Raw genomic sequence first — 16,620 nt, 5'->3', positions numbered from 1 at the left:
AGTGAACATGTGAATTTTTCATTACTTCTGTGCGCTACATTTCTGAAATTCGATTAAAAAAAGTTTTATTAGAGTACAATACTGGGCATAATAGCAGGGTGGTCAATTCCTGGGCCCGAAAGACTAGCGAATGAGTGGCGACATCCGATGCGATGGAAAAACTTTCAGCGGCACAGTCCACACGTCCTAGCACAAAACTTGGCCTTTTGGTCATCGTTGTAGAAAGCATTTTGGCAGAAACCGTTCACCTTCCACGAGGCACAGCTAAATTAGGATTTGTCATTTGTCCTGCTATCTTTCTTACACACAAATATTGTACTTGGTTGATGAATCCATGCATGATGTTCCAGGAGCGTAAGTGTTTCCTCCAGGAAAAAGCGGGCTTGCTGGAAATGATGTTGCATAATCCTTACAACAAGTCAGTAGTAAGGAAAGGGATTTGTTTCAAAATTATATAAATGTTAATGCTCACAGGTGGTTCCAGTACAATAACCGCACGTCTTCTTGCAATTAACTTGGACGAATGCCTGAAAGAATTCCCTCACATTTCTTGCACAAGGTAAAAAGAAGAGATGGTGCCGAAGGTGACCGACTACCTCTCATGAAAACTAGTTTTCAATGTTTGAAAAAAAAAAAACGGGGAGGAAGTCTAGACCTGCATGTCGACATTACGGCAGATGCTCTTGTCGTTTGCACATTCGATTGCTGCATCAACGCAACCACCTGGAATTTGCAACAAGAAGAGACCAATTTCTGATCGGTAGTAGTTACAGGAGAAGATGAACACAAACCTTCAAGGCAAAAACCGCACACATTCGGGCAATCACGGGCGACGATTTCACGCCATTTAGGATCTTTGCATTGAGCCTGAGTGATGGTGGAGCAAGTAACGCCAGGGACTGAATAGTAGAAACGTCTGCGGTTGTTGCAATTCTAACTTATTTTCAAAAATGTAGCGCTGTTATGTTGCAATGACATACATTCTCTGTTTGCACAGTTGTACTCGGGCGTTAAACAACAATAACCGCATGTTTTTGGGCACATATTTATCATAGCCTGCTTTTTTTCTTCAGAATCGGCACTGTTCATCTAAAATAACATAATGATTTCGTTGAAAATGAAATGAAACGAAACGTTGTACAGAAATGTTCACTAGTTAATCCTACCTGGTAGCAGTTAGAAGCTCGGTCAGTGTCAGTACCGACTGTAAGTGGAGTTTGTGCAGCTACAATTGAGTCGCAAACACCGTCAGAAACGCTGTTGGAGCAACCCAAGGCACGGTCAGCCCACTAAATTTTTTTTTTGCTTTTCATAGTAACACTACGTTTATAAATGTTTCTTATTCTTAAGAAGATCTCTTCTCCTTTATTCTCAAAACTTTGAAGCTTTGAAGAAGTATAAACTGTACACTTCACCTTTCCATCAGCCGTTGTACAGTTTTTGTCTGTAATTCCGGCATTGCTCCCAACAGCTAGAAAAGCGACGGCAAGAACGAAGTATGACATGATGATACCTAAGACTATAACGTAAAAAAATGTAAAAAGAAAAAGAACCAGCTGGCGAAGATATGATATTAGGTGGTAATGATAGTGATAATGATACTAATGATAGTGTGCTAAATAGTAGTCTGTCTTTAGTGGTGGTTTCGTAAGAGGATGATACAGCTTTGAATTCCTTACGCTGGCTGATTGAAGTGATATCTGCCAACGTCTGAGACTGTTTTTATATCCAAGCTCATCTTTGTGATCTGTTTATGGATCCACCTGCTCTCAGTGTTGCAATGTTGTATTTGATTCTCAGCATATTGTGCAAATAAAAGAATAGTGTGATGTTTGCTCTACGATTATGGCTATTAACACAATAGCATTTCAGTTGCACTCAGTAGTGCAAAATCGCCTCGAAATCCTCTCTAAGTGATCTAATCCGTTCACTTTTGATGTACTTCGGTGCAGCTATGAGTAATATAGATATGTAGCTCCTCTATTTGATTTACGCACAACAGGAATTTAAGTGTGCTGAATTAGTTCTTTTGACTAAAATACTTGAAAGATAAGTAGAGAGACAAGAAAGCCACACCATTCAGCAAGTTTTTCGAGAAGGAAGGAAAGAAGGAGAAAATTCTTGAGGTGAATATTGCATCCAAAAAAGATGATCAAAGGAGATTATCCGTTACTGCATTTCTCAATTAATCGTAAATTGTATTCCCGTATTTTCAGTGTCATTACTCGAATGCTCTTCTTCATAGAGTAACGGAAACTTCGTATTCCTGTAAATTCCTTTATCTTCAATATATCGCTGACAATGATAAATGTTGTTGGTGTACGTGTGAACATCCTGTCAGTACTGGAACTAAAAAAATGTAAATAACTGATTGCAATATATTTTATTAAATCAAATCTTTTTTTCCACAGTTTAGTCATCTTCTAATGTTGCAGTTTTTGCTTTTCGCTGGTGCAATACTGAACACTATTTCATCTAAGAGTTTATTTTTGTGTTCTTCTGCTTCTTGGCGTATTAATTCGTTGTAACAAGTATTGGTGGCGTGTACATGGTGGGACATTCAAACAAAACTTCTCAAAAAGCTTGTGTAGTGGGAATTTTTGTGGTGAGGAAAATAAGTAGTGATCCTTACGTTCTTCACAGTCGGAAATTTAGGGACCATAGAGCGTTGGACCGGTAAACAACTGTGTTTCGTTATGTCAGAATTTTTAATAAATGATCAAAGTAACGTGGACAAAGCGAATTTCCTATGTTTTCATTCTCGTGCTTCTATTCAATGTAGAGAAACTATTTCCTTTCGGACAACAACTTTTAGACAAGCGGTCAAACCTCAAGAAGAAGTGGTAACGCAAGAACTGTTAGGGCAGCCGAGGATGAGCAAGTCCACGTACCTCATTTCGACCTCTCATCAAATACGCTGTAACAGCGAAACAAGTTAATGGTTTAATGCTCCATTGCTGCCAAACTTTCAACTGTGTAGAACGGAAGTTCTCTGCCTGGTTCTTCCGTCATGCAAGCCATCACAGCACAAAACTCTTTCAAAAAAAAAAAAGTTCGAATAGTTATGAACTCAACATTGTTGAAAAACTCATGAACATTGAGTAATAAGGAGAAAATTGAGGTCATCGCCGTTCAACTTCTCGTTTACCTACTTGTGTAATTATATAAATAGTAACCACCAAAGAATGTGACAAATATTTATTTCTTAGGATGCATTTACAAACGCACAGAAATTTATTTGCTGATTGCTGCGATCTGCGATTGGAGTGATCGGTGGAAACGATAAACGATTGGAGACCTCATTGAGAACGAATTAAAACATGCATGTAATAGGAAATTCAAATTAAAAATTATGACCACTAACAGGGATGTTTCATTGTCTTTTTTCCGCTTTTCGCTAGACTGTGGACTAGCGATCCGTGATCAGTAACTAACTGAGAACTGATTGACGTAAAAATTCAAGGCAGTGAACATTAAAGAAATGAATGGAAAGACGTTAGAATTTGGTTTGTTCATAATCTATTATCTTCAGGTCATCTTCCTCACCCAAGTGCAGCTCAACGTCGTGGAGTGACCTCAGTGACGGCCTGTGTCCCGTTGACACATACGAGATTCCTTGCTAAATAAAGTCGTTTTGGTCTTTTTCTTCTTTTTTTTCTTGTACAACTCTCCCCACTTCTCTCAGTAGTCCATAGACAGTGGCTTCAACTTCAGTCGACAAGCTACTTGTTGCTTCATCCAGGAATACAAAGGATGGTTTGTGATAGAGTATTCGTGCGATTGAAAGGCGTTGTTGTTCACCGGGGGAAAGCGTATCTTGCCTGAAATGTTTTGAAAACCAGGTAATAGTTGGACGAGAATGATTTACGCAACTAACACGTTCGGACATACCACTCAAAGTTTGCTGGATCGGTCAGACCTCCGCACATGGATATTAAGTTTCTGAGATGAAGAGCTTGCAGAATGTTAATGATCCTGGTATTGTCTAAAAACACTTTTCATATATTGAAACAGTTTCCTAAGACACCCTACTGGATACTTGACTTTCAAGAAAAGTAGAGTAAACGGAACCCACCAATATCCATGTTATTCTCTCCTTTATCTATTTGAGGGAACACAACCTGTTGCCTGAGGGATAACTGCCCAGGAGGAAGGTATGGGCGTTGAGGAATAAACATAGTGTTGTTAAGAGTAAAGTTCCTAATAATTGCACCTAAAAGATTTCAAATGGAACTCATAAAGTCAACTCATTAAAAATCATAAGTACAATGAATATTTACCGGATCGTTGCTCCCATAATTTCCTTATTATTCTCACGAGGGAGGATTTGCCAACACCGCTATTACCAGTAATCAATAATGTTTTACTCTTGGAAAGTTTGAAATTGAGACCTAAAAATTTGATTAATGAAAGTCTGAAGTTTGAGGATACACTTGGATTTTACCAGAAACAAGATCATGGGAGCCTCCAGGCGTAGAATAGGTGAGTTCCTTCGTGATAAACAAATCAGGAGATTTTGCTCCGTCGTCACTATCTGTCCATGTGATACTGTCTTCGTCATTTAGTCGTTTCATACATCGAACTAACTCGGCTATCCTGCATAAAATAGTCTTTATATGAATGGTTTTACTTGGAATTAACATAGATCAAGTTGAATTATGTAGTTGGAGAAGAACTGTCTTCAGAAGCAATTGAATTGCACAGCTACGTGAAGCTCATGACAAATTGTTCACAATAACGTGTCTAGCAAATAAAGATGGTCTTGCTGTGCAACCGTTCTGCAAGTGATTAATGATATTTATTTCAAAAAACTAAAAAAAAAAGCTTCATAAACCTCTAAAAACCTTCTTCTGACTTAGATAAGCAGTCATAATGGAGAGGGGGGGGGGGGGATGATTCTGTCCATTTCTTCCTAATTGCCGTAAAAAGACACGGCTTCGGGCGTTCTGGCGCACTATTTTCTACAAGTTCGACTAGAACACGCCAGCCTTGTGGGCACCGCATCCTCCGGGCCGTTTTTTTACGACAATTAGGAAGAAATGGACGGAATCACCCTCCTCTTCATAATCTACTATCCCTTATAAGAATACTCCATCTGAATCTGCACCACCTCAGATTCGCAGGGTGATGCCTTTAAGGAGAAGTTGGAGGTGCGCTAATTCTAGTCCATTACTCCGGATTTCGTTACACTACTTGTTTTCATGGATTGACCTCATGATATCTGAGTGTTCTCAATTTTCTTTTTAATTTAGGTTGATTCGCTAGATCAGGAAAAGTCGACTATTTGACTTTTGATCCGTGCAGATAAGCGCGTACTCATACGACCACCCAGACTAATGCCAGCTACAGCAGCTAATCGCCGCCTGATAAGAACTTCAGCGCCTACTAAAGCAAAGAACACTCAGAGTTAAGGGAGTCATTTGAGGTCTCATGAAAAAATCACATGTGCTTTCAACGTTTCAAACACTATTTCAGCATGGTACAGGGTTCGTAATCGCATCAAATTGCAGCAAGTAAGGAATAGAGAATTTTTTGCAAGTGCAGCTAATCTTTTATATTGAGAGATGTCAAGCCACTCACTGGACCATAAAACACTTTTATAGCTAATCTTACTTCCAGTTGGTTTTGTTCACTACAGGGTAACAGTTGTATTACTAAGAGATTCATATACTGCCTCATAAACATTACTCCGCATAACTCATTCGGCATATTATGAATCCTTCCTTGAAACACTTCGATGAGAGTAGAAGCCATAGTTTTTTTTTTGCTGTACATTAGCACTATGAGGCGAATCCACCCATATGGTGGCATCCTTATCTCTGAGATTTTTTTTATCAGCAGCGCGAAAGGACGGAGTTCGCTGCAAAAAACTGAACACATTTATCACGTGAAGTTGGTTGGTGGAACTAGCAGTAAACGAAAGAGGTATAGATGTGTGCAGACTTGCAGCAATGAACTCACAAGGTATTTCTTTACTTCTACAAGGAATCTATGGGAATGATGGAGCACTGGCCGACTTAACGTCTCTTGCACTCTTCCATGATCTCTCGGATATTTTTGAAAAGACAGTCTCGAAGTTCTTAAGTTTCCTCGAAATTAGGTGCCGACTTCAAAATAAAAAGATTTGTTCCTCGCTCGGAAAGGGCACTCGTAACCATAGGAGTGTTTAAAACTAGCGTATGTTCTCTTAAACCCCTAGAAAAAACTAAAAGAAGTAAATGAAGAAGAAAACCTTTGTGTATATCCTGCCATTTCTCCCACGTCGAGAGCCAGGTCTGTTAATCTTGTAAAGCTGTTGATGAGATAGATGAAGAAAAACGCATTCTGGAAGACAAAAACCGTTCGTTGCAGATACTTATCAATAAATATGCAATTTTGGAACAAAAGATAAAAATATATTACTTGAAACTAACGTTACTGATTTGTTGAGCAAGAGTAGGTGCATCCAAATCCTGATAAGAGTTGAAAATAAATATGGGGAACACCTGGATCACATAACTCAGAATCGCACCGTAGAAATCAAAAAAGTTCTGGAGAACTGCAAAAAGAATAAACTAACGTTGTTAATTATGCCTTAAATTTCTAGTGATTACCATAAAACGTAGGCTTGATGGACATGTTTAAAACAAAGAACTTTTTTTTAAAACTGAGTGTACACTAACTTTCATTCTTTAAAGGCATTCAATGGTATATCACGAAATTGACGATTTTAGGGTTTCTGCGGAACAATATGCGTTCGGATTGTAGACTATGATTATGAGCGTGATAACGCTTATTTTCTTCTAAATTTCTTGTTCCTGAAAAACGGTTTCTCAATTTCTTCGTGATGGAAAACAACTTGGGAAACGAGCTTAGTTCCTAGGAGGTACGGTTAGAGCGCGCCATCCTTGTGCATGCGTCGCGCCAACGAGCGAGTATTCGAGAACAAATGAGGTCTCCTTAGCGGCCTATTCACGTGAAACTAATGAATAGGTTGCTGAAAGAATATGAGCGTGCACAAATATAGACCGTTCTAACATAAATTGTAGGAACTAAGGCGTTTCCCACGCCGTTTTTAGGACGATCAAGGGGATTTGAGTGTGGCCACACTCATAATTGTAATCTCCAACCCGGACCCATATTGGTGCACAGAGACCCCAACATCATCATATTCATAGCATGCTATAGCTAGAACAATGGCAACAACCGGAGTGACTGTGAACGAGGTACTAACCAGTAACTGCAAAACCAAAATGATCGAATATTGAAAGCTAATTTCTAGCAACTTTCTTAGTGAAGCAAAAGCATATATTTCAAAATTTGGATCAGATTTGAAATGTGGACTTGCTTCATTAGGATAGCAAACATACAACAACAAAGACCAAACCAGATGACATTGATAATGGAAAATCGTGGGAACATCCAGAAAAAGTTCCTCACACTGCGCAGGATATTTCCACAACGTAGCTGCTAGTTGCCTCTTCAATAAGCGCATGAAAATGCGATTACTCTCTGATTCCTCAAACTCTGCAGCATTGTAGAAAGCTGATTCTTCGGCACTATTTCGAACGCTGACATGCTTGTATCTAAACATTTATTCACTGTTTTAATTGACTGCCTTCCACACTCATTAAGGCAACATTCTCTGACCCTTAGACTATGAAAGTGTTCCTTTATAACAGCAGTGGCCAAGATGATAAGTTATAAAGGTCTTATCGATGCTAAATAGAATCTCCAATCACAAAAAAAAACTAAGGATGTACAAACAATCGAGAATTTATTTATGTTTTCTTGTTATGCCAACGAGGTTTATTTGGAACTTTTTTATTGGCCTGACGTTTCGCCAAACTCGTCTTTATCGAAGGCCTGAAAATGCTTCGAGGTCTTTGATGCCATGCATATCCCATCAAACTCCTCCTCTCTTCTCGCCAAGCCTCGATACCGTTCTAAGTACACCACGCAAGACTTTCAAAAGGAAAACGAACTGAGTTAGTCTCACCGACTAGCGAGGCTGGTGAACCACCTCGTTCTTAAAGATTGTCAACAAGGCGAATGAGATCTACGCACTGTGCAGTATCCTTAAGAACTGGTGTGTGGATAACGTTAAGGAACTGCATGTGGGACAATCTTATAGCTCACAGAGTGTTACGAACGGCAAGAAGTCATTGGTAACTGATAAGCACTCATTTTTGTTATTCATGGACGGATTCCTGACGGAAATCCAGAATGCTTCCAATGCCTTCCTAGCAGATATTTCTTTCTCGTGCGCAAATATTGTACATTTTATTTCAAACTCATTTTCATCATGCTTATCATTTTTGTGGCGCCCTAGCGGTGTCATCGAACTTCCTCGCCTTTTACTAGCCAAATGTTCCTTGATACGCACGTTCAGCATCCTTCCAGTTTCTCCAATATAAATGGCGTTGCACGTTAGGCATTCTATTTGGTAAATAACTCCGATGTTCGCGCAATCACCGGCCTTACCGAATGGACAAGCCACGCAACATTCTGACACGCATTGATTATCGTAGAATCTCTTGCGAACTAATTGTCACTTGATGCTGTCGTTTGGGATATCCACCAACACAACATCATCTCGCAGCTGTGCTCGCAAAAGAGTCCGGTGTATAGCAGCAGTTAAGTAGTCAGAGACGAAGGGGATGCACAAAGGAATTCTACCTTCACGTGGGATCCTGTTCGTAGTTCGAGATTGGGTGCTAGATTTCAATGTCGAATAACCGTTTGAACTAACTATGCTTGTGGCTAGTTTTAGTGATTCCTCCCGTTCTTTATCCCCTGTGCACATTGCTGTTGCTGTTTTGACCATATTTCGGATAATTGCCTTTTTCATGCCATTAGGATGGGCTGACTTTGCGTTTATCAGTACGTTTTTCGAGCTTTCCTTGTGATACCATTTCACACTTGCAATGCCATTGTGTAGTTTTATTTGAGCATTCAAATAAGGCAGCCAACCATCTTTTGGTTGTTCTCGGGTGAGTTTTATGTACTGCGATCGTTCATTCAGAATTCTAAAGCATTCGTCCATTTCGGATTGCGTTGATGTTATAATGAAGCAATCATCGATATAACGGCAGTACATCTGTGGAAGTCATTTGATGTGACCTCTTTGTACACAAACGGTCAAATGTTAGATAGACACGGCCGTAATATAGAAACCTTTGATCTAAGCAAGCAACGCATAGTGATCCTGATCAACGAATGCCTCCAGTGCAATATTTTTGAATGGTCAGAAAAATATTTCTCTCAAATAAGAGGACTTGCTATGGGCCAAAGGCTTGCTCCAGTTCTTGCCGTTTGCTTTATGAGCAGAATAGAACAACCAGTGATAGAACGTCTTCCACAGATGTACTGCCGTTATATCGATGATTGCTTCATTATAACATCAACGCAATCCGAAATCGACGAATGCTTTAGAATTCTGAATGAAAGATCGCAGTACATAAAACTCACCCGAGAACAACCAAAAGATGATCCCCAAGTGGCGGATAGGGAGCTAATCGCGGACCAAAAGCGACCTTGTGCTTGCCCAGAGACGCGGGTGGATTCAGGTAATGGACTCCCTGTTTCTGCTGAGCCAGGACTGACTCATGACATCCTTGTATCCCGCACTTCGGTCCGGCCAAAAGCCCGCAATCGAGTGACTGGGAGGTGCAAGGGAGGCGGTTTGGAGTCGCCTCCAACAAATAAGCTCCACATGTCCACTCAGGGAGAACGGAAGTTCTTCCAAAAACTTATGGGACTATAGGCTTGCAACCTGCCCATGGGTTTTAAAATTCTTTTGCATGTCACAGTAATAGAAAAGAGTCTCCTGATTCCGGAGGAACGGTAGCGCCAGGAAGGACGGGGTTGCAGGAGTCACATAGGCTACCGAAACGGAAAAGGACTAGGATGACGATCTGTACTTATAACGCACGTACGCCTGCATCGGAAGCGGCCATCGAAGATTTGATGATGCGAGCCAAGAAGATCAAATACGACGTCATCGGACTGACCGAGGCGAGACGACGTCATACTCTCAACGCCGTATATGAAACTGGAGAAGAACTGTTCTCAGGAACATGCGACAGTAGAGGTGTTCGAGGAGTTGGCGTCCTCGTCAACACGAGTATGGCAAAGAACATCGACTCTTTAGAACAACTTACGACCCGAATCGGACGTCTGCGGATGAGGAGGTGTGGTCCAACACCAGCTTTGACTATCTTCGTCGCTTACGCTCCAACATCAGGCTGCGATGAAGAAGAAGTCAAAGCTTTTTATATGGATCTGGAGAAGTTCTACCGAGAAGATCATGCCTTCTACAAGGTCATAATTGGCGATTTCAACGCCAAAGTTGCCCCAAGAAGCACGCCGGAGGAACTTCATACCGGGACCCACGGCCTACAATGGAACGACCAGGGGGAGAGGCTCTCCGAGTTCATCACGACGACTATGACCATTCATGGGAACTCGCAATTCCAGAAGCCCTCCTCTCTACGCTGGACGTGGGAGTCTCCTGGTGGAGGATACCGTAATGAAATATACCACATCATCGTCAGTAAAAGGTTCTGAATGACGGACGTCGGTGTTGTATCAAAGTTCTATACGGGATCGGACCATCGCCTCCTCCGAGGAATATTTTCCTTCACAAGGAGAGCAGAGAAAGCAGCCAAGTTCAGATGGAGAAATCCAGGAACTATCATAAACTGAGATCTCTTCGCTACTTTAGCCGGCTTTTGGGAAGACTCCGCAGTGGACAACATCGACGAGGACTATGACCGGGTCGTCGAACTGCGCGAAGAAAGCTGAAAGTTCTAAAACCACCAAGAGACGCCTGTCTCTTGAAACTCTTGAGCTGATACGCCAGCGTGGAGCAGCACGAGCCGCAGGGAACCAAGAATTCACGTCCGCGCTCGCAAGGCTTTGCAGAGAGGCAATAAAGGAAGACCTTAAAGAGAGAAGAGCAGAAGTGCTGACTGAAGCTGCAGATGCGGGGAAAAGCATCCGCTATGCCCGTCGAGACTTCATCAGTCGCAAGACGAGGATGACTGCTCTCCGGAATCCGAAGGGAACAACCATTGCATCGAGAATGGGGATGGAGAAAATCATCTACGACTTCTACTCTGATCTCTTCGCCATGCCCACTTGCTCTCATCATCTGATGTTGTTCCAGAGGTTCACCCGTTCGAAGTACGAAATGTTGTGATGTCGGTTAGAAATCGTACGGCACCCGTTTCCGACAGAAAAGGACCAGGACACCTAAAGAACCTTCCGCCATTACTCATTAACACCCTAACAAGGCTCTTTACATGTTACATGTCGGAATGCAAGGTTCCTAAACAGTGGAAGACCAGCAAAACCGTGTTGTTGTTTAAGAAGGGAGATCCACATGACATAGATAGTTATCGCCCAATCTGCTTACTGTCCGTCATCTACAAGCTCTTTACAAGAGTGATCCTTAATAGGATTGAAAAAGTCTTAGATGAAGGACAGCCATGCGAGAAAGCAGGGTTACAAAAAGGATTCAGCACGATTGAACACATTCACACTGTTTCGAAACTCATCGAGGTATCACGAAAGTGCAAAATGCCGCTTTGTCTCACCTTCATCGACTTGAAGAAGGCCTTCGACTCAGTTGAGACGAAAGCGGTCATGGAAGCTTTGGACAACCAAGGCGTCCCTACTCAGTATGTAAAGGTACTTCGAGAGTTGTACAGTAACTTCACGACCGGAATTTCGCCATTCTAGAAGAACATCATCATTGACGTGAAGAGGGGGGTCCGACAGGATGATACAATTTCACCCAAAATATTCACAGCCACTCTCGAGAACGCAATGCGAAAGTTGGAATGGGACGACATGGGAGCGAAGGTTGATGGTCGGCAGCTACACCATTTGCGCTTTGCTGATGACATCGTACTGATAACGCTTAGCATCAGCCAAGCGGAACGAATGCTGACCGAATTCGACGAAACATGTGGATGCATCGGTCTTCAGCTGAATCTACAAAAGACGATGTTCAAGCGGAACGGATGGGTCTCGTATGCCCCATTCACGCTCAACGGAACGAACATATCCGAATGCACTAGCTACGTTTATCTGAGTCGGGAACTGAACATGATGAACGACCTGACCCCCGAGCTGGGCAGAAGGAGACGAGCGGCTTGGGGAGCGTACAAGAGCATCGAAGATGTAGTGAAGAAGACCAGGAACACCCGGTTTCCTGCTTTGATCCATGCTTCGGAAACCTGGGCATTTCGCAAGCAGGAAGAAAACGCGGTGAGCGTCATTGAACGCGGAATTGAGAGAGTGATGCTAGGAGTATCCCGTTTCACGCAAGCGAGGGACGGGATTCGAAGTTCTCTCCTACGTCAACGATCGAAGATTAGAGACGCCGCCGTGTTTGCCAAGGAAAGTAAAATAAGGTGGGTCGGACACGTGATGCGCTTTAATGACAACCGTTGGACCAGAGCCGTGAGCGACTGGGTTCCCGCGATATTAAGCGCACTACAGGAAGACCGCCGACCCGATGGTCAGATTTCTTCACGAAGTCCTTCAAAGAAAAATATGATGCTCTTCGTGTCCCACGCGGAAGGAGGAACCACTGGGCTACTCTGGCACGCGATCGGTACAAATGGAAGAATTACTGGCGCCCGCTCGACCAGTTCGAAGATCAAGGTGACACTATTGGATATTGGAGGAGATTATCGAAGGAACGAATACATGCGCGTGTTTTAATGAAAGTGAAGGTCACTGGAAATAAAATTTGAAGAATAACCGGGATACCTGATGAGATGAGGAATACCTGCTGTTAAATGTATCATAACACTTCGCAAGATAGACTCATTAGCTAATAACTTTAGGTGTTGCTTTAGGAGAGAATGCTGATAGGAATTTAGGGGGATCTTTTTTTTGTAATTCTAATCAGATACTTCATTGAAGTTAAACCCAACAGCTTATAGATATTTGAATGGGAAAGAATAAACAGACCGGAAATCCCCTTCGCCTTTCTCTACTCTGGAAGTCCACTTCGTGAGGGGTGAGACAATGATTCGGTTTGCAATCACTCCAAGAATGAAGTATGAGTAAATAATAGCGACGCCAAAACCTCCAGCTCTAGAAAAAAGGATTCAGATTTTTTTCTAAATGCATTAGTGTGACTGCTGTCTCCAAGATACAAGAATGACCATAAAACTCACGTAGCCCATGTTTTGTAAGTGTACCATCCAATAACACCTGGACAAATAAGAATGTATGGAAAGATATTTTTGGCAAGTGTAGAACACATACGCTCTGCATCTTGTGTTATACGTTGGTCGCTAAAAATATGTCTTATATCTGACCGAAGTGTTAAAAAGACGAGAGAGCGTCGAAAGTGCTGATAAGAAGAGTTGGGGAAACCCGTTAAAAACTAATGTGAGAAAAAACGAACGGATTGTCAATCCCGGCATTATCTATGCCGTTCAGATAAAAGTAAGCGCTTTTCCTGTAGTACAGTTGATGTAGAGCTGTGACTAAATTCCTCCTTATCGCTAGATACAAAAGCCATGTAGAGAAGGATGTTGTGGCCAGAAGCTAAAATGTCATGGATTCGCACTTTTATCGGGAAGGTTGGCGACAATTAAGAAACTTGGAATTACAAATGATTGTCCGAAGTAAATCAAAGTTGCTTTCCAGAAGAGATTCCAGAAATAGGGTTCATTTCTCGAAAGAAGTGCCGAGTAGAATTTACCGATGATTTTACCAGAGTTGTAATTGACGACCTCATCTTAAGAACCAGGTTTAGCCGGAATCAACATCGAGAATGATATTCAGTACACAACTTACATCCGCCAGCACAAATGAGGGAAGTGACGGTGAGGAGAGCAGCATATTCAAATCTTGGATAAAGTAAACGCAGGACACGTCCAAAGCTTGTGAGAAATTTCCAGCCGAGATAGAAATCCTTTTCTTCCGGACGTATGTGAACCATGGCGAAGAATAATTCAGGAATACGGCGCTATCAGCACACAATCGCGACAAGAAACAAGCGAGACTACGAGGGCATTGAACAACCAGAAAAAAAGCAACCACTACGTCGTTGACAGAAGCTCACAGTTGTGCACCGTAAAACTCAGAGCTCGTAGAATATTATTTATTCAAACTAATATTTATCAATTCTTTGATAGTATATTATATGTAAGACCGATCAAGCGCACTTTAACTTTATCGACAATGTTTGTGTCAGGGAATTGGAGGCAACAAAAAAATGTGTTACGTATCAAGGGCATCAGGATCTCGGCGCAAGACTGGAAAAATGTGATTTTTCTATTGTTTACGACTATAAAGAGGAAAAATAGTGTGCGTAGTTGGTAAATGTAATTATGTGTATGAGTACGAAGGAAAACAAAAAATTGTAGAAGCTTGTTTTTCCCGGAATAAGTGGCTGCCAAAAATTCAGAAGCAATAAATGACAACCTTGCCCAACTCATCAAAAATCAATACACTGTCATCATGCTAGATTTATCGAGCGTCGAACAAAAGTTTCATTCAATAGCTACACAACAATCCGGAAGAATGTAGCGGTCAACAGATGAGTGGAAAAAGGCAGTAATAGCGAATCTGTTTGAAGATTTACGTGGGTGCGTTTTGCGAGACAAGAGTTTGCGCAGAATTCACGTCCTAAGGATGACACTTCATAACAGTGCACAAATAGATACACAAAGTAGAAAGCGAACGGAAGTTCCGAGAAGAACTGGTTTTTGTTCAGAAAGCATCCAAGATTCAGTATTATCATTGGTAAGATCTCAGAAATAATGCTAGTTGCCAAATAGTGGGAAAACTAGAATATTCCAGACATGTACTACATACACGCACGTCCAATGCAATTAATTGTGCGAGAGGAGTTGTAATCAGGACTTCTCATTCTATAATGCCAAATGCAGAAAAGTGCACTCTTCTTTATTTCACTGGAGGGAAATCGATAACAAAGCAAGATCATTAATGTGGATAGTGGGGTGGATCGGCGCAATAGGTGCCCTTTATAATCCGATTCTTCGTAAGCCTAATGTCAACCTTTTTCTGAGCTCACCTTTGAAGAGCATCTTCAGATGCAAGACAAAGGCGCAGAGTCATCGTAACGCTGAAAAGTTCCACAGTTCTACATCAGTTACTGATTAATGGTCTATGTACATCCAGAGATCAAGGCTATCATAGCGAATCGAGTAAAGTCGTTCTTGTTGTTCTATCGCACGTTGTTGATCCCTATGATGAAGACTTGTAAAGATAATTGCATAATATGATAAACGTAATTTTGATCAGTGGCACCTACTGGTAGCAAATATAAATGAATAGGTATAGTTATTGATTGACTGACTGTTAAAGGCAGCACCCCACGAATCTGAGGTGGTGCAGATTTCAGGTGGAGTATTCGTATACGGGATGGGAGACTACGGAGAGGGAGGTAATTCCGTCCATTTCTTCCTAATTGCCGTAAAAAACGGCCCGGAAAATGCGACGCCGCACAAGACTGGCGCGCTCCAATCGAAACTCTTGTACAAAAGGGTGAGCCAAAACGAATAAAGCCGTATCTTCCGGGCCGTTTTTTACGGCAATTAGAAAGAAATGGACGGAATCACCCCCCTCTTCGTAGTCTACCATCCCGTATACGAATACTCCACCTGAAATCTGCACCACCTCAGATTCGTGGGGTGATGCCTTTAAGCTTTTGCTCTGCATTTGGTGGGATCAGAAAAGAAATGGTGTAATGCTAGACATTAAAACCGAATGAAACTTTTACTTTTGTTCTCTGTTATTATCAGTTAATCAAACTGAAGAACGAACTGTTGCGAAAATACATGTTGCACAGCTATCAAAGAAACAGTGTTGCTGCTTGAATGGGATAAAGTTTCTGGCGCTGATCAATCCGCTTGGGATGCGCCCCCACGTTCACTTTAATTCAGAATCGTTTGAGACTTACGAACGGGTAACTGGCCTATTTAATGGCTTGCGGAGGCTAGCCGATGTGTCAAGTGAGTGTTTTTATCGTCCCAGACAAGTCTGGTACCAATGGGTCGGCTCCGAAGGAATGAAAGGCTTGGTGAGCACTAGGGCGAATTCGAACCTATCCTCGAATGGGATATCCTTCCAAACTCAACGTGCTCACCGGACATAGCGCCCTCTGGTTATCAGCTGTTCAGATCGGTGCAGCGTTACAGTTGGCAGACGATTACGAAATTTTGATCAAGTATGGAGATGGGCGATGAATGGATCGTTTCGAAGCCGACATCATTTTATCGCGCCGCTATTGCAGAATTACCAGAAAGACCAAATCACCAGAAACCCATAGAAAATAGTCCAACAAAATACTTCTATTGAAATAACTTGTACCAATTTTCCTCAACAAATGCGTTTTTTACCAGAAAAAAAGCCAGAACTAATATGTGTGTGACCTAACTCAACACTGTGAGCTCTTATGAAGCCTTCTCCGTAACATGAGTGAAAAAGAAACACTTGTTTCAAATTTTTACTGATACTGAGCTGTATATGGTAGAATATGCATAGCCACTCCGCTCTAAAACCTGTGAGTTTACCCTGATCATACTATAGATAAAATATAGATTTGGACTACACTTTCATCCGCGATTAGCTCCTTACTCGCCACCG

The 16,620-nt window shown here is 41.8% G+C and overlaps 7 protein-coding genes across 11 annotated transcripts; 4 read left to right on the top strand and 3 right to left on the bottom strand.

Moving 5' to 3' along the window:
- Positions 1–164: 164 nt before the first annotated feature.
- RB195_025779 (uncharacterized protein) lies at positions 165–8,498 on the bottom strand (the record flags this gene model as incomplete). Of its 3 annotated transcripts, XM_013453936.2 has the most annotated exons (17): positions 165–264; positions 320–386; positions 473–527; positions 656–723; positions 792–899; positions 981–1,089; positions 1,167–1,289; positions 1,416–1,513; positions 3,547–3,619; positions 3,677–3,821; positions 3,892–3,985; positions 4,076–4,213; positions 4,281–4,391; positions 4,445–4,596; positions 6,233–6,324; positions 6,414–6,538; positions 7,420–7,573. In XM_013453936.2, the coding sequence occupies 17 exons, from the start codon at positions 7,571–7,573 to the stop codon at positions 165–167; spliced, it is 1,812 nt and encodes a 603-aa protein (XP_013309390.2). The 3 variants fall into 3 exon arrangements, with proteins under 3 accessions (XP_013309390.2, XP_064069943.1, XP_013309389.2); XM_013453935.2 differs by lacking the exons at positions 165–264; positions 320–386; positions 473–527; ... (3 more) ...; positions 1,167–1,289; positions 1,416–1,513 and adding an exon at positions 8,464–8,498 and having other exon boundaries at positions 3,497–3,619; positions 7,420–7,565; XM_064214062.1 differs by lacking the exons at positions 165–264; positions 320–386; positions 473–527; ... (7 more) ...; positions 6,414–6,538; positions 7,420–7,573 and having other exon boundaries at positions 650–723; positions 1,416–1,505.
- A 32-nt stretch (positions 8,499–8,530) lies between these two features.
- RB195_025778 (uncharacterized protein) lies at positions 8,531–9,079 on the bottom strand (the record flags this gene model as incomplete). Its single annotated transcript, XM_064214061.1, has 1 exon — positions 8,531–9,079. The coding sequence occupies one exon, from the start codon at positions 9,077–9,079 to the stop codon at positions 8,531–8,533; it is 549 nt and encodes a 182-aa protein (XP_064069942.1).
- Positions 9,080–9,262: 183 nt separating this feature from the next.
- Positions 9,263–9,745, top strand: RB195_025777 (uncharacterized protein; the record flags this gene model as incomplete). The annotated part of the gene is made up of 1 exon (XM_064214060.1): positions 9,263–9,745. The coding sequence occupies one exon, from the start codon at positions 9,263–9,265 to the stop codon at positions 9,743–9,745; it is 483 nt and encodes a 160-aa protein (XP_064069941.1).
- A 143-nt stretch (positions 9,746–9,888) lies between these two features.
- On the top strand, positions 9,889–10,548 carry RB195_025776 (uncharacterized protein; the record flags this gene model as incomplete). The annotated part of the gene is made up of 1 exon (XM_064214059.1): positions 9,889–10,548. The coding sequence occupies one exon, from the start codon at positions 9,889–9,891 to the stop codon at positions 10,546–10,548; it is 660 nt and encodes a 219-aa protein (XP_064069940.1).
- A 202-nt stretch (positions 10,549–10,750) lies between these two features.
- RB195_025775 (uncharacterized protein) lies at positions 10,751–11,182 on the top strand (the record flags this gene model as incomplete). The annotated part of the gene is made up of 1 exon (XM_064214058.1): positions 10,751–11,182. One exon carries the CDS (start codon positions 10,751–10,753, stop codon positions 11,180–11,182), a length of 432 nt encoding a protein of 143 aa, XP_064069939.1.
- Positions 11,183–11,292: 110 nt separating this feature from the next.
- RB195_025774 (uncharacterized protein) lies at positions 11,293–12,714 on the top strand (the record flags this gene model as incomplete). Of its 2 annotated transcripts, none has more annotated exons than XM_064214057.1 (2): positions 11,293–11,673; positions 11,725–12,714. In XM_064214057.1, the coding sequence occupies 2 exons, from the start codon at positions 11,293–11,295 to the stop codon at positions 12,712–12,714; spliced, it is 1,371 nt and encodes a 456-aa protein (XP_064069937.1). The 2 variants fall into 2 exon arrangements, with proteins under 2 accessions (XP_064069937.1, XP_064069938.1); XM_064214056.1 differs by having other exon boundaries at positions 11,563–11,673.
- Positions 12,715–12,900: 186 nt separating this feature from the next.
- RB195_025773 (uncharacterized protein) lies at positions 12,901–13,948 on the bottom strand (the record flags this gene model as incomplete). 2 transcript variants are annotated; one of them, XM_064214054.1, is made up of 6 exons in its annotated part: positions 12,901–12,907; positions 12,967–13,092; positions 13,176–13,295; positions 13,409–13,551; positions 13,617–13,744; positions 13,804–13,948. In XM_064214054.1, 6 exons carry the CDS (start codon positions 13,946–13,948, stop codon positions 12,901–12,903), a joined length of 669 nt encoding a protein of 222 aa, XP_064069935.1. The 2 variants fall into 2 exon arrangements, with proteins under 2 accessions (XP_064069935.1, XP_064069936.1); XM_064214055.1 differs by lacking the exon at positions 12,901–12,907 and having other exon boundaries at positions 12,933–13,092.
- Between the last annotated feature and the right edge of the window lie 2,672 nt (positions 13,949–16,620).

This window comes from Necator americanus, chromosome X, assembly GCF_031761385.1.
Source record: "Necator americanus strain Aroian chromosome X, whole genome shotgun sequence".
Classification (NCBI taxonomy): Eukaryota; Metazoa; Nematoda; class Chromadorea; order Rhabditida; family Ancylostomatidae; genus Necator; species Necator americanus.
This window is presented reverse-complemented; position numbering and strand designations above follow the sequence as displayed.